Here is a 14,572-nt window from a genome sequence, read left to right as displayed (position 1 = left end):
TACAAAGAATCTTAGTTATGAAGGATGGCATAGTTTGAGGCTATTACATATCTCTTCACTTATGCGGTAAATAAACTCCCAAATTATCCTTCACACTAGTGAAGCAGATTCCACTTTTAACACAGTATGCATTAGTTGGATCTACTAACAAAGGGTTTTAACTTCAATTCACCATATTAGCAAGTTAAAAGATGATATTGCTATGTTAAAATCGGGACTCTCTTGAGGTTAGTAAATGTACAGAAAACACCGCACATAATTTAACCACTGGATCTCTCATATAGAGAGTGGATCAACTATATCTTATGAGAATGATTTGAATGAGAAATGTACTAATTTAACTCAAATGTAGTAAATCTATAATATATAAGATAATTATGAGAAATTATCTTTCAGTTTGCAACACGCAACTTATTGGCATATCTCCCAAATACAACTCAGGATTTAAAATACATAGATAAACTAATACGAGTAGAAGGTCCCGTGCAGAGTTCACCAGCTAGCTGATTCTTCATTTTTTCTTGGCAATGAACAAACCCCATCGCTGCTCACCTCCTTTAGTCCGCACTAACTTGGCCTTCCACCCATCAACTATATCATTGTAATCTTGCTGAAAATCGTTGCAACAATAAAATGTAAATCATTTTCATAAACTATCACAAAACCAATTTCGATCCTTCATTTAATTTGCAAGATCAATGAGAAATAGAAGATATAAGCAGCAGAAAGTGCACAATGTACAAACCTCAGAGAAATCAGCAATGAATTCGTCCTTCTCCTTCTCAAGAGCATCTAGTTCCCTCTGCAGAACTTGAATGAACTGAAAGCAAACAGCAAAACGGGGAAATAAAGGTTCAGTTTCAATTTCCCCAGTCACAGAAATTTAAAAAATACAAATTAATAACGAGTGAATATTCAAGACCTGGTCAGTCCTATCCTCGGCAATAACCTCAACAAATCCAGCATCTTTAAGCATCTGATAGAATCAACAGTCACATGATCATAATTTGTTAATATCAAGAAGTTCCAAATTAAAACACAAAGCATAAATTCAATAAGCTTGCCTGCCCATATGCCTTCACATCGTGGAGATCATATCCCCTCTGCTTGATGTACGATGCAAATTCAGGTGAAGGTGGACCAGCACTCTTGCAGTAGTCACTGATTAGAACTTTGCCTCCAGGCTTCAGCCATCTGAGGAAGGATCTAAATAATGCAGGTTTGTCCTGAATATGACAAATAAGTTCAGGAGTTAGTTTTCTCCATTTAAAAGAACTTTCCTTAAAGTCTTTCTCATAAGTTGTGATGCAAATTTCTGGAGTTAGTGGAGTATGAAGTCAGTACAATTCAACATGGACAACTAGCAATTTATTAATTGATTTTTTTTTTTTTAGATATTTGGCATTTAAATTTAAATCTTCAACAATAGTATTTGGACATTAAATTGAGTAACTACTTGAGAATCATAATTGAAAAAGTATGATTTAAAATGTTCACACATACTTAAAGATTTGAATCCTAAATATCAAAGAAAGCATGTTACCTGAATATGCAAAATGGTATCACGGCTGTAGATGACATCGAAAGAGTTCTCAGGGTAATCTTTCTTGGTACAATCTGCCACCTCAAACTCAACAGCACATTTGAGACCAATTGAACGCTCAAGGGCAAAAGAGATCATATTAATAGAGAGATCAATTCCGACAACCTCCACATCATAGTTCTCTGCCATGTAAAAATCACCTCCACCTATGCCACAACCCACATCTAGGACCTTCTGGCCAGGCTTCAAATCAAGCTTCGAGACGAACTCTTTGGTTGTTTCTGCTCAGAACCATATACACTAACATCAAACCAAGAGTGATTTCATAAGGCATGTAAAATAATTCCAGAAAATGTTAGTTCTCAAACTCACCCATACGACCCGTAAAGGGGTGGTCATATATGATCTTAACTAAGACTGACATGAATGATGTATTTTAAAAGAAAAACCCCAAACAAATTCAAAAGCATTTGTTTGAAATGAACGACATATGCTTTCTTTTTAATACCAAATTTGAGCAGTTTCATAAACATGTTTGATAATGAAGCACAAAACATGGTAGTCAACAATAATACTTCATGACAATGAATGGAGTCTCCTATGGAACACAATCATATAATATGTTTTCTCTTCTTTTGATTAGACCAAACCCAAAACAAGAAGTATAGTTCTGAGAAGCCCCCATTCCCCCGAAGAACAGTTATTGAAAGAAAATGCATGAGCAACCCTGTGCTTTTTGTGTCTTTCGTTTTTAGATTTTAAGATGAGAAACAATTAGTCTTTGCTTATAATTGTTATGATAACTACTAGGAATCAAGGCAGTTATCTTTGTGATAGATGATCCTCATGTCAGGTTTTATGAACTAAATTAACGAATTATCCAAGTATAACTATTCGGAGTATCAATTTACCAACTCCTAAAAAGCTGCACACTGACGGCCGAACACTATAAATAGGGTAAGAACTCCAAACTTACCGATTCCTCCAGTGCTAACATAGCCTGGACCAAATACCCTTTCATACCGCAGGATGCTGTTAAATTTGTACTGACTGGTATCCAGAAACTTCTGGAACCCCTTATCATCCTCTGAATCAACTTTCTGCCATAACCAACTAATCTGCAACCAGAAGTCACTTTTCAGTACATGTTGCTCACTAGTTGTGATCCACAGTAAATAAATAAAATTATGGCACAGAAAGAAACACCCATGACCTGGTTCTGATTCTTCTTGCTTCTGACATAAGCTCCAATACATTTGCATCCAATAAGGGAGAGCTCGTAGGAGTTCCCAGATTCATCTGTCATATGGCATTCTTTAAAGACCTGTAGCAATGAATGACTTCAGTAATGAGAAGCAAAGTATCAAGTTTGAGGTAGCAGAAGAAAGGCTAGAAATATTGAATAAGGTACTTCCATATCTAAATCAAAATTCCAATAGCAAACATGATGCAAGGTGCACAACATCACGTTTTACTAATAAATTATCATAGATGCATGAACAATGCATAATATGAATTAAGATAGCATATAATGCCTTTATTTTTGTTTATATAATTATATTAAGTAATTACCCCCTTCTGAATTAGAATTGATTTCATATATGAAGCTTTATATAAAAATCTAGTTAGCAATTGCTTATTATATTTAACCTAGTAGGCTACTTAATAGAGAATGCTGGATTAAGCTCCAATCGTATCCAACTAATGACAACAGGAGAGTAAGATTTCTATGTTATCCATAAGGGTATCCAATTTCTAAAGAGAAATTTATTAAGGTATGCTCTTTACATATTTCAGGGCACCACTCACCCATTGAATCTGACATGGCTTCCATTTTCCCTAAACCTTAGAAAATGTCATGATAGCCCTAGAGTTAATAGATTAAAATTAAAAATAAAGGCACTAAATCCTTAAACACATAAAAAAAATACAAGTCTAGCTTATACACATATACAGATAGATAGCCTTTCCCAGTATTTATGTTTTTAACAAAATTTGAAAAGCTGCTACTACTCTTGTTCTATATAATTAAAATTAAATGTGTAGGTGTGAAGATTGTCAACAGTATAAGCGATGACTCAAACCTTTGCTAGGCCTCTCCAACTTGTTTTGCATCTGTAACATCCATTTAATTTATTTTTTTAATTGGACTATATCACCAGAATCAAATTTGCCAATTAAGATAATTATAAATCCTGTTTAGTGTAACTTAGCAGAGGGTCTTATCAAAGCAGACTCTTTGTTATAAATTGTAATAACAAAATTACACAGGCGAGAGCCTGCTTAGAGTTTTAGGAGCAATAATGAAGCAGATGCATAATAGCCTTCGAAACTAGGTCCACTACTTATCAAAGCATATAGATAAGGATATTTAATTGAAGTATTAATTACTTATATCACCAGATACACAATTAAATTAAATAATTTCCACCACATACATAAGAGGACAATCTACATGATTACATATGCTCCACAAGAGATGGTTAGTTATTAACATAAATGACATTCATCTTAGTTTTGTCAATGGTAACAAACTAACAATGATAACAAATTCTGCATCCTGCATTATAAGAAGAATACATATAACATGATTCAACCAACTGATTAAGAAGAAATGGACATAACAAAAAAAAATAAAAAATGTAAAAAAAACATGAATCACAACCTTGGTGTAGAACCTAGGTTCACGGTAGTGAGTCGGATTGCTTTTGCGCTTGTGATCTCCAGATTGATGAAAGCAAGACTCTCTGAAGAAAATGTACCCTCCTGGCTTCAACCATTTCAACATCCTTCCAACCAGACGTTCAACCTATAATTTTAAACATGACAGTAGGGAAATTATTATAGCAGTTTTCACAATTTGCAGATTACTAACCAGAGAAAAGTTGGTAGACTTGTGCACACATAGTAGATTTAACTTCTCAGTTGTAGGTGTAGATTGTGATTAAAATGCTCTTTGCAACCATTTACCACTAATGACTATATGCTTGGTTGTAATAGTATATTGAAATTAAAAAGCTTCTACTACTAAATGCCGCATGGCAATGCAGAAATGGCAGATAAGTCAAGAAGCTATTGTCTAGAAAGGCATTCTAGACAACCATGCTCAAGAAAACAGCGGAACAACCAGTGTTAATTGGGGAACTAAGGGTGAAAATGAAAGTATACCTCTTCATCAGAAAGATACATGAGTAGCCAATTGGAGAATATGATATCCACAGAATTTGGTGAAAAATTGAGACTGGGAGATGTCACATCAGCACACATAAACTTCACATTTTTGTAATGCCCATTTATGCATTCATTCTGCAACCAAGAAAGGCATTAAAGCAGTTAGAAGTAGAGAAGCGAGCACTTGTAGTCACTACCATTATAAAAGAGTAGTAATCATTCCTACAAAATCAGATAGAATACACAAACTAGAGAAAATCAAGAGATAGAAAGATGTCATGTTTCCACGTCACCTTCTTTATAACACTCTCAATGAAATCCAGAGCAATAACCTGGCCAGCTTTTTGGGCCAATTCACCAGTAAAACGACCAATACCAGCACCGAGTTCTAAGACGGACTTTCCTTCATAAGGTGGAAGCATGGAAAGTACCTGTACCATAAAGAATTGAGTTAAAAAGTCTCATACAGTTCTTTGATAATCATTTACAAACTTATTCTAGTCCAAAGTCTTCAAACAAATATGCCATGGTTTCTCAATAGACAGAATACAATTACAAGTAGAATAGATTGCTTATAAATTATGAGAAAGTCAACTCAGAATCATGTAAGATCACTTTAAGTAACACTACAGTTTGTAAGAAGGCAGTTCAGCATGCCCAAAATAACTTTAACACTCTAAAATGGATCAAGTTCGGTAATCTTGTGAGTGGTTACAGCTTCAATTCAACTACATAATGCTACAATCTACTCTGATAAACATATTGGGTTGGTCTTAAAGTATTAACTTAAATTTTTGTTACAACTAATTAACTTAACCTTTAAACTTCTACTATCAACTACGGAGTACGTAATATTTAGTAACTTCCGCATAGTAACTTCAGAATGGTATCATACCAAAATTGATGTAATTATCCACACACCTAAATATGTAGTACTATTTAATATTATAATCAATGACGAGTACTTGCTTTTGTAATAAAATTAAAAAAATAATTTTTTTAAAAAAAATTTAATTTTAAAAAGCTCTAAATAATAAACAATTACACAATTATTTATTGGAAATTTTGTACTATTTGTTAAGTCTTTAGAATAGGACTCCTCTCTTATCTTAACTTTCACTAAACTAATACTCCGTCCTACGTATTTCTTTTACAAACAAAACTAATTTTTGTTGAATTTTTACATACTATTTTCTCTCATATGTAAACTACTTACACCTGAATTTATTTCCACCTAGCATAAGTTCAAATGAGAACTATAAAGTTCAGCAAAGTTTAATAAGTTTAAGAAATATTAACAAAGAATCAGATCTTACTAGCTAATAACTACTACTATTATTAACTTCTTATATATTAAAACAATCTTGTCAATTTATTGCAGGATTCAGTTAATAATTTCCTCTAGACTTGTCAAGTCATTAGCTCATTCATGCCAACAACTTGCTTAGACTCTTAGAGTCGTCCATGTGAAGCATACATACACTTTTATGCACCAACTTGTGGTCAAGAACTTATATTATACTGAGTACATATATTTTCTCTGTTTTTTTTACACTTACAACACACCTTGTTGCCGTTCTAGTTGAAAAAGTGATTAGAAAAGATAAAAACGTGCAGATCAAGCTATAATAAAAATCGTAACAACATAACACTTCTTTTCTTATCATTGGTAAAATAATTTCAATTAATTTATCCATTACAATGTGAGTCAAAGTGGTGTTTTATAAGGTAATAATAATAGATAAAGTATTAGTCTTTTCATTTTCCAAATAAAAGTTTTATTTAACCCAAAAAACTGAGCCCCTAAATTAATGTCTCATTTCCCCTTTTTTTACCTACTTAAAACTTTTAAACAACTTTTATTATTATAAACTGTACTATCTTGTTTTTATACTAGTATTTGCATTTAACCAACCGCACTCTATTTTTTTATTTTTTTAATTTTTTTTATTTATATATATTTTAATTCACTTAACAAAATACATATGCAAAAATACAAATTAGATTTATTTTTTTAATAGTATTACAATTGTCAGGTTGAGAAGATATAGTATCGGTAAGCGCAAAATAGATCAAGTCACATGAACAAAATAGTTGGTACAAAGCATAGCATTTGTTTTAATATTTATTTACTTAATTCACATCACATACCTTTACCTTTTGTTTTAAAGGGATAATGATATAAATTTACTTATGTACACCACTTGAGTTATTAAAAATTTGTCATTTTGATAACGTAATAGTTTCTATTGTTCTGTTTTTTACATATCTATACGAAATAAAATCACTAACTTAATGAACTAGGACGTGTACAGGAATAAGACTGAATTGATACTCCGTACCTAGTTGATAATCATAAGATGGTATCCACGTTATAAAAGTATGCGTCTTGATAATTTATAGGATAAAAAGTCCAATGTCGGAGGTATCATCATCAATTTATTTCAAGGTTGTTTAAATATAACTTTCCCTTCATACTGGTGCTAAAACATCATTCAGATTTTTTACACCAGATTTCCCAAGTAGAGTAAGTTTAAGCATATATGTAGTATTTTCAAATATAATTTTTTTATAGTTTGTAATTATCAAGGTCAACTTATAATTAAAAAAATTAATATTTATTTTTTGTTCTTTTTTATTGTTGTTGTTTAGAAAGTCACAAAAGTAAAGTGTTGAGAATCGATCCCACAATCATCTAAATCAGTAAAAAAAACTCTAACCAGATATCACTTTTAAAAAATTAATTAATTTATGAAAAATGCTACACATAGCCCTTAGGGCTACATCTAAGAATTAAAAACACTTTTGAAAATTGTTTAAATTAAGAAAATCATGACAAAAACACAATAATTACACTGATCTACGCCTGTTTTTGTCATAAATTCCTAATTTTATACAATTTTCAAAAGTGTTTTTTAATGCTTATATATATATATAGCCCTAATAGCTATAGCATCACCTTTTATTTATTATAATATAATTTTATTTTTTTAATTTATCGACTGTAATATAGTCCTTGACTCCTGAATATAAGAGTACGTAAATATTTTACAAGTGTCCACTATTTATGGTTTTTTTCGTAACAAATCAACTGTCATTTCTTATCGGTTGCGGCTTTTTCAAGGTAGGAAGTCTCAGTCCGATAAATGATGTGTACATCCTAATTTTTCGGGATTAATACCGACGTTCATTACAACCAAATTAATCAAAACATAAAAATACCAAAACAAGAAAAAAAAAAACCGAAGATACCTCAGGTCGCTCTTCTTTGTCAAGATCTGACGCTTGAGAATCAAGCATCATAGCCTCAACAGTCAAATCAACAGAGTGTTCAACCCAGTACTTCTTGAACACCTCTCTCTCTTCCGTCATTCCCAAAGCTACACAATCCATTCACAAAAACCCAAAACCAATTTAACAACAATAATCATTTTTAATTAGTATTTTTTTTTTTTGACGAGATTTTTAATTAGTATTTATTTCAACAATATCATACCAATAAAACAGATTATTAGCACGAACCTGAGGCGGCCATATTGTGAGACCGGAAACAATGGATTGCAGATCTAGGAGGACAACAAACACGATTCGTAAAGAAAAAAGAGTGGGTAGTACTAGTAGTATTTGAAGAGGGGAAAATGGTGAAAATTTAGCGGCCTTCAATGGCAATGCGAGAACGAGAGAAAGTCCTGGATCTACGGTTCGAAGCCCTGCCTCTCTGCCGCATGAGCAGTACAACAATCACTCAAAGTGAAAGAAGAAAGAAGTGAGGGTACCAAAAACAACTACCACTCTAGAAATGATGGATAGACATTTTGGTGTGGGAAAGAATAGAGGGTTGAGGGGTCTGTATATATAGACTCGTTAGCATGATAGGAGAGAGAAAGTGGGACGGACCTACAACAATTGCGATTTTTTCTGTTGTTAATAGTATTTTCTCACCCTTACGAGGCAGCAAGCGGTCATCATCATTGGACGATTAGGGGGTTGCCTTTTTTTTTTATGTGGTGATCGGAGAAACGAACAAATTGTGAAAATTGTATTTCAGTCTTGAGAAAATGAAAATTAAATCGAAAGTTTTGAAGAAAATGAAATTCAATTGAAAGTGATACTGATACGTGTCTGGTGCTAATATTAAATTCACTCTTGTGTCATCTACTTTGTGGTACAAATTCTTACTTGCCCCATGTGTTCTTGAGTACAATCAACAATGAGTTTTTTTTTTTTATTTTTAGGAAAAACGCTGAGCTAGTGCATTAAAATAAAGATAGAGCGTCCAAAAGTTTATAACGATCAATCTTTGTAGGTCAGTGATTGACCCAAACTTGTTTAACCCTAGAAAACCTTAACTTAGCAAGATGATAGGCGACACAATTGCCCTCTCTTTTAACATGAAACCAAACAAAAGAACTAAAAGTACTACTAATAGACAGGATATCTTCCAAAAGAATATCAAACTCCGAGAAGAAAACTACAGCCTTCAAGAGTCTATTAATGAACACTTGACAATCCAGTTCAAGCACCACATCCATAAACCCATAGCGATGTGCAAATTGGCTAGAAAGAGAGCCTTGCCTTCTGCTATCTCCGCTAGCCAGAGTGCCCTGACTTGCCTTGTTGGTGAAAACAGAACATGACCCTTGTCTCTGGCCATTACTCCAAGCCCTACCCATCCTTCATTCGCCAAGCAGACATCAACATTGAGCTTAATCACGCCCACAGGAGGAGCTTCTTATCTCGAACCACTCTTCTTTCTTTGTGGCATACTCGGTTTATATATCATGTTATTGTATTTACCATACTCCTCAATTAATTTGTTTAACCGAGCAAGGAGAACATCATTTGGGGTGATCTTCCCTCAGCTCCAAAGACATGCGAGCTACGCTCAGCCCAAATAAACCACGCAAGATAGACTGCTCTCTATTGCTTCTTAGCGTGAGTAGCCTTCCAAAGCACCACCAAATCGCACATTGTGCCCTCTCTATCCACCATCAAATCTGCACACCCACTTTCTTCCCATAAAACTTGGACCCTCACGCAATCAAGCAAAGCATGAGCAGTAGTCTCATCTTTTACCCCTTACCATGGGCACACTACATTCTCGATCAGGTGACGTGACTTAATCATAGCTTTTGCGGGAAGAGTGTGTTAGGTTTTACAGTGTTCTAAACACCGTGCGGAAATAAAACCCCGCCCCGGACCCATGTGTAATAAATACGATTAAACACATAATTAAGGCAAGTCGTTATACCTTTGTTGCATGCACCGCCTCGAACACGAACACGGACTTAGAGCTTGAATTGGCGCGCGAGCTAGAACCCCACTTGAACTTCCTCCAACGCCTCACACTCGGCACTATTGAGGCAAATATTGTTCTTTTCCAACGAGTCAAATACCCTATCTTGTTTTAGAGTATTAGGGGGTTGCCCCCTCGAGTTGCCGGTTTCAAAGATTGATGATAACCTTGCTAACGTAACAAAAACAAATAATAAGGAAGCTTTCCCAAAGAAATTAAAATAAGTTAGACTGCTTAAAGAAACGAGTAGATAAATATGTGACAAAAGATACAAATGCATTTCATTAATTAAAGGATAGAGCCAGGTCTAAAATGGTATAAGTTGAAGAAGAGGTTACCTGCATGGCCATACAATTGAAAAAAGACAAATGATCTTTAATACATACTAAGAAAACTACGCTATCGCTTGGCTACTAAGCCAAGGGAAACTAAGAAAGCTAAGAAGAAAGCTTACAAGAAATTAAATGCTTGTTGTTGATTGATTTGTTGATATCCTTCGTTCGGTCTTCATGCCTCTAATTATAGACAAATTAGAGCGGTTATGGCTGATTCGCTTAACTGTTTTGCAATTATGCCTCTTGGCTCTAACTCAATATAATTTGAAAATCAAAGTTATCTATTCTGCCTCCAAGCTGACTCTTTTTCCATCTTGGGCCTTTGGCTTATATCAGCCCATGTTTACTTATCCTTGTTACTCTAATCTAAAACCTTTTGCTGACTTTAAGGTCCATTTTATTCGGTCAATTGAGTCAAAGTCAAAGAAAAGTCAAGAAGAAGTCAAAAATCTTATTTTTGGGTGTAACAAATGCCCCACCACCCCCCCCCCCAAAATTTGGGTAGTTGATGGCGGTTGAAACCAACCAAATTATGACCTTTTGTGTAGTAATAAGAAGTATTGCGTATGTTTAATTTTGCGAATAGTAATAACACAAAACATTAAAATTTAACTTCATATATATATAAAATTAAAAATTTACAAAAGAGGAGCATTTCAAAACTTAATAGCCTTTAATTGGGTATGCTCTTTAAGGGTTAGTTAAGGCTAAATATATACAACGATATACTTATTATGTTGCCTCTGATACCTAGGATCATCCTGAATGTTTGCTACACCATTTAATAGAATACGATCATCAATATAACCCTCAAATTCGTCGTCGCTAGGCTCCAAGAGAAATCAATTCATGATCCTAAGATTATTGATAATCTCCTCGTCCCATCATTGACATGTACATTTGTACATCAAAGCTAAGTGTGCATTTCCCCCTCAGTCATCCAGGTAACTTGGACCTTACAATACCTCTTAGAGAAAGGAATTATCCTTGCCTCCAGTTTCCTATTGAATGAGGGAGGAAAAATCGCTCTGATTTCTCTAACCCACCCTTTGCAGACCAGAGCAGCGTTTGCCTTATCATCACCCTCCTCAAGTTCGAGGAAGATATAGTTCCTCAGAAGATCAGCGTTTACACCTACTGAAAAGACGCTAGGACCGGCAGGACTCTCTTTGTCTTCAAGAATTTTGGGCCTCTCGTTCCATTGCTTGTTGATTCGTCAGTTGAGACGGTTCCTCTTTTTCAATGCCTATAATTCCTTCTCCACTTAGCCCTTCTATCCATAGCCAGATGATGGTTCAGACATTCGCTTGGGTACTACAATGACCCATGGAGAACATTATTGAGACTCCGCCAAACCATTTGTATCGTTTCGTGTTCGAACGAAAATCAAACGGTGCAATTTAACTAACTCTCCAACGCTTAGGAAAGCAACCTTCAAAGCATCCTTTACACTATCCCGTCACCATCCACTCTCTAACCTTCCAACTCTTTCAACCTTAATTTGTTCGAACTTTGTGAAGTGCAAAATGACTTCCTATCCCTTACAAGAAGTGCTCGATTCCCTTTTGGTTAAGGAATGTCCGATTGAGGCTCATAAATTGTGTGAGTTGATAAGTAAATACCCTTAGAATTTTATATCTAACTTCCTTTGGCACCTCTCATCTTCAACCACTGTGTCAAGCATCTTGAAAGGCACAACCTCCATAAGACCAACATTTCATTTTGATCTTTCATAACCTAACACCGAACAAGAGTTTCGAAAGGAAATTTAGCCAAAATTAACCAAGTGGATCCTTGGTAAAGGTACACCCCACTCTACTGCGTTTCTTAAATTAAGCCCAAACGACAATTGGATATTAAGCCAGAATCCAGTTAAAGGTTGGGTTCAAGACCTCACAGTCAGGGGTTGGTTTAAACGGCTTTCCAAATTTCTGTAGGGAATTTTTTTAACTCAACTTAGAGCCCCACTGTGATCATGCATTTAAGCATGGTGGTGTCCAAAGGTAAGGAGGCTAGAGATAAAAGAGTCGCTAACAAGTTTTAGGAACTTGTAAACCATTCACGGGTGTGAAGGTTGCACCCAATTCACGATCACGAAGATCGCTAATTCCATAGTGGTCCGAAACCATGACTGGATATTCGGGGATGATGGTACGAATCCAACCTAAAAGAGATTAAACCTGCCCTAAATCGACCTCTGCTTAATTCTTATGATACTCATGTGCGCTTTTCAATCAACATACAATCAATAAATTAATCCTAAGCATATTTAACCTATGTTGGTTGATTATTAATGCACAAATAAATCCATTATTAGAGATCACTTGAATTAAAATCATATTAGAGTAAATCAAATTATTAATTATCTTATTAAGTGTGATTTCAAGTACAAATTCCCTTTAAACCTGCAAGAAGGGGCGTGATCAAGCAATACCAATAAATCATGAATAATCAAGCAATGTATAATTATTAACACAACAATCATCATCATAATATCAAAATCATCAAAACATCATCAAAATATGATTAATAGTAAGATCCTAGGCACGATAGTAAACGGATGAATAACAAACCCTAGCATGTCACTAACAATAAAGATCAAAGCTTTAGCCTAAATATGATACTAGAAACATGATGTTAGAAATATTAGTTAACATCCTAAACATGATACTAGGAATTAAAATAATATACTAAACATGATTTCTACATCAAAAGAATAAATAATCGAATTACTTACTTTGATGCCTCGTATCTCTTTTTATCAAAACAATACACATATTAGTAAACTTCAAGAAAAATTAAATAAATAAATTAAATCAAATAATAATAGAAATATAGATTTGGGACCAAACCCTAAGAACTATCAACCTTTCACGTTGAGGTCGAAGGCAACTTCGAGGTTGGCTAGGAGTATTCAAGGCTCGTGAAGGAGGTATGGTGTTTGATTAGGCAAAGTATCGAAGATGTGTGAGGGAATGTGTCTAGGCTAGGCTAAGAACATGAAAAAAGATAAAGAGAGAGTGGGTTAGAGAGAGGATTAGATGATTATTGTTGGTGATTGAAAACGGGGTGAAACGACCTCTATTTACAAGGAAAAAAGAGGGTCGAAGGATCAGAAAAGAGTCAGAATCCGACTCGAAGTAAAACACATCTCATCACGGCGCGACAACTTTGTCGCAGCGCGATGGTGCTGTCGCTCAGCGTTGGTTTTGGAAAGATTGAATTCTTTCCAATCAGATTGGGTTAATCAAATTTCCGTACGTATTCTAATTTGACCGGGATTAGGATCATTGTTTTATCTGATGTAAAAATCTTAAATCTTTATTTTTTTCGAAAACAGGATAAATTAGAACCTTCTAGAGGATTCTAGAAGCTCACTGTAAATCCTAATGGATTTAGGATTGAAAACAACCTTCTAGAAGAATCTAGAAGCTTGCAATAAATCTTAATTGGTTTAGGAATAAGGTTAAGGTTAATGGACCCTCCACATGATCATTGGGTCGCAGGTAAGGCTTGGTTCGGGCTCGGTTTAGTATTTTGGCCATAACTTCTTCGTTATAAGTCGAATTTGGGCTTATAATATATCGTTGGAAAGCTCTTTTCAAACCCCATCCAACTATACAATAATTGGACCAGGATTATAATCCAAAATAGACTGGTTTGGACGTTTATATAAAGAAGACACAAAATGAATGATTGATAAGAGGAAGGGATTAGGTCGTTGGACTAACCTCCTATTATCAAACACATTTATATCACTCAACTACCTAGTACAAGTATAAGGCAAGTAGAGGGTCGAAACACAAGGACTAAGGGTATTGAAATGAGTCGATCAAGGCGATAAGCTAGTATGAGAAGCATATAAAAGAAGGATAAAATAAACTAAAGCAAAGACGAGATTTACAAGAAGAGAAAGACACTAGGGAAGGGGGATCAAAACGCTAATGATGCAATCAATAACCAACAACAATTCAATTGAGACAATGGAATCAAGGGGGGTAAATTAACTACCTAGGTCACTCCCGCGCACACTAGATAGTCAAACACCAATTATCAACTAGCTCACTCTTGCACAACTAGTCAATAATAGCTATTTGATGAATAAACGCTCTAAACTAGCTCACTTCCGCACAACTAGTCTAGAAACAAATACAATCATGAAATCAATTGGCCAAAGAGACTTCAATCAATAAATAAATCATCAAATATCTCAAATAATCCAATAAT

The 14,572-nt window shown here is 34.5% G+C and overlaps 1 protein-coding gene across 2 annotated transcripts; it reads right to left on the bottom strand.

Annotated features, from left to right (window-relative positions):
• Nucleotides 1–266: 266 nt before the first annotated feature.
• LOC110710093 (phosphoethanolamine N-methyltransferase-like) lies at nt 267–8,546 on the bottom strand. Of its 2 annotated transcripts, none has more exons than XM_021888360.1 (12): nt 8,211–8,546; nt 7,967–8,094; nt 5,008–5,145; nt 4,712–4,849; nt 4,209–4,352; nt 2,757–2,867; nt 2,520–2,661; nt 1,544–1,824; nt 1,065–1,226; nt 923–976; nt 746–820; nt 267–610 (listed from the first exon to the last, which is right to left on the bottom strand). In XM_021888360.1, exons 2-12 carry the CDS (start codon nt 8,084–8,086, stop codon nt 512–514), a joined length of 1,464 nt encoding a protein of 487 aa, XP_021744052.1. In that variant the 5' UTR covers nt 8,087–8,094; nt 8,211–8,546; the 3' UTR covers nt 267–511. The 2 variants fall into 2 exon arrangements, with proteins under 2 accessions (XP_021744052.1, XP_021744051.1); XM_021888359.1 differs by having other exon boundaries at nt 8,237–8,546.
• Between the last annotated feature and the right edge of the window lie 6,026 nt (nt 8,547–14,572).

The sequence above is a fragment of the Chenopodium quinoa genome, unplaced genomic scaffold (assembly GCF_001683475.1).
Source record: "Chenopodium quinoa cultivar QQ74 unplaced genomic scaffold, ASM168347v1, whole genome shotgun sequence".
In the NCBI taxonomy this organism is placed as follows: Eukaryota; Viridiplantae; Streptophyta; class Magnoliopsida; order Caryophyllales; family Amaranthaceae; genus Chenopodium; species Chenopodium quinoa.
The sequence above is the reverse complement of the archived record's forward strand: the minus strand, read 5'-3'. Positions and strand labels throughout refer to the sequence as shown.

Bases quoted from the DNA above. Each gene is read 5' to 3' on its own strand.
- LOC110710093 (XM_021888359.1), bottom strand. The intron at 4,353-4,711 runs GTATACTTTCAT...TTAAAATTATAG, and splicing joins TGTATCTTTCTGATGAAGAG to GTTGAACGTCTGGTTGGAAG. The intron at 1,227-1,543 runs GTAACATGCTTT...TGTCATATTCAG, and splicing joins ATACCATTTTGCATATTCAG to GACAAACCTGCATTATTTAG.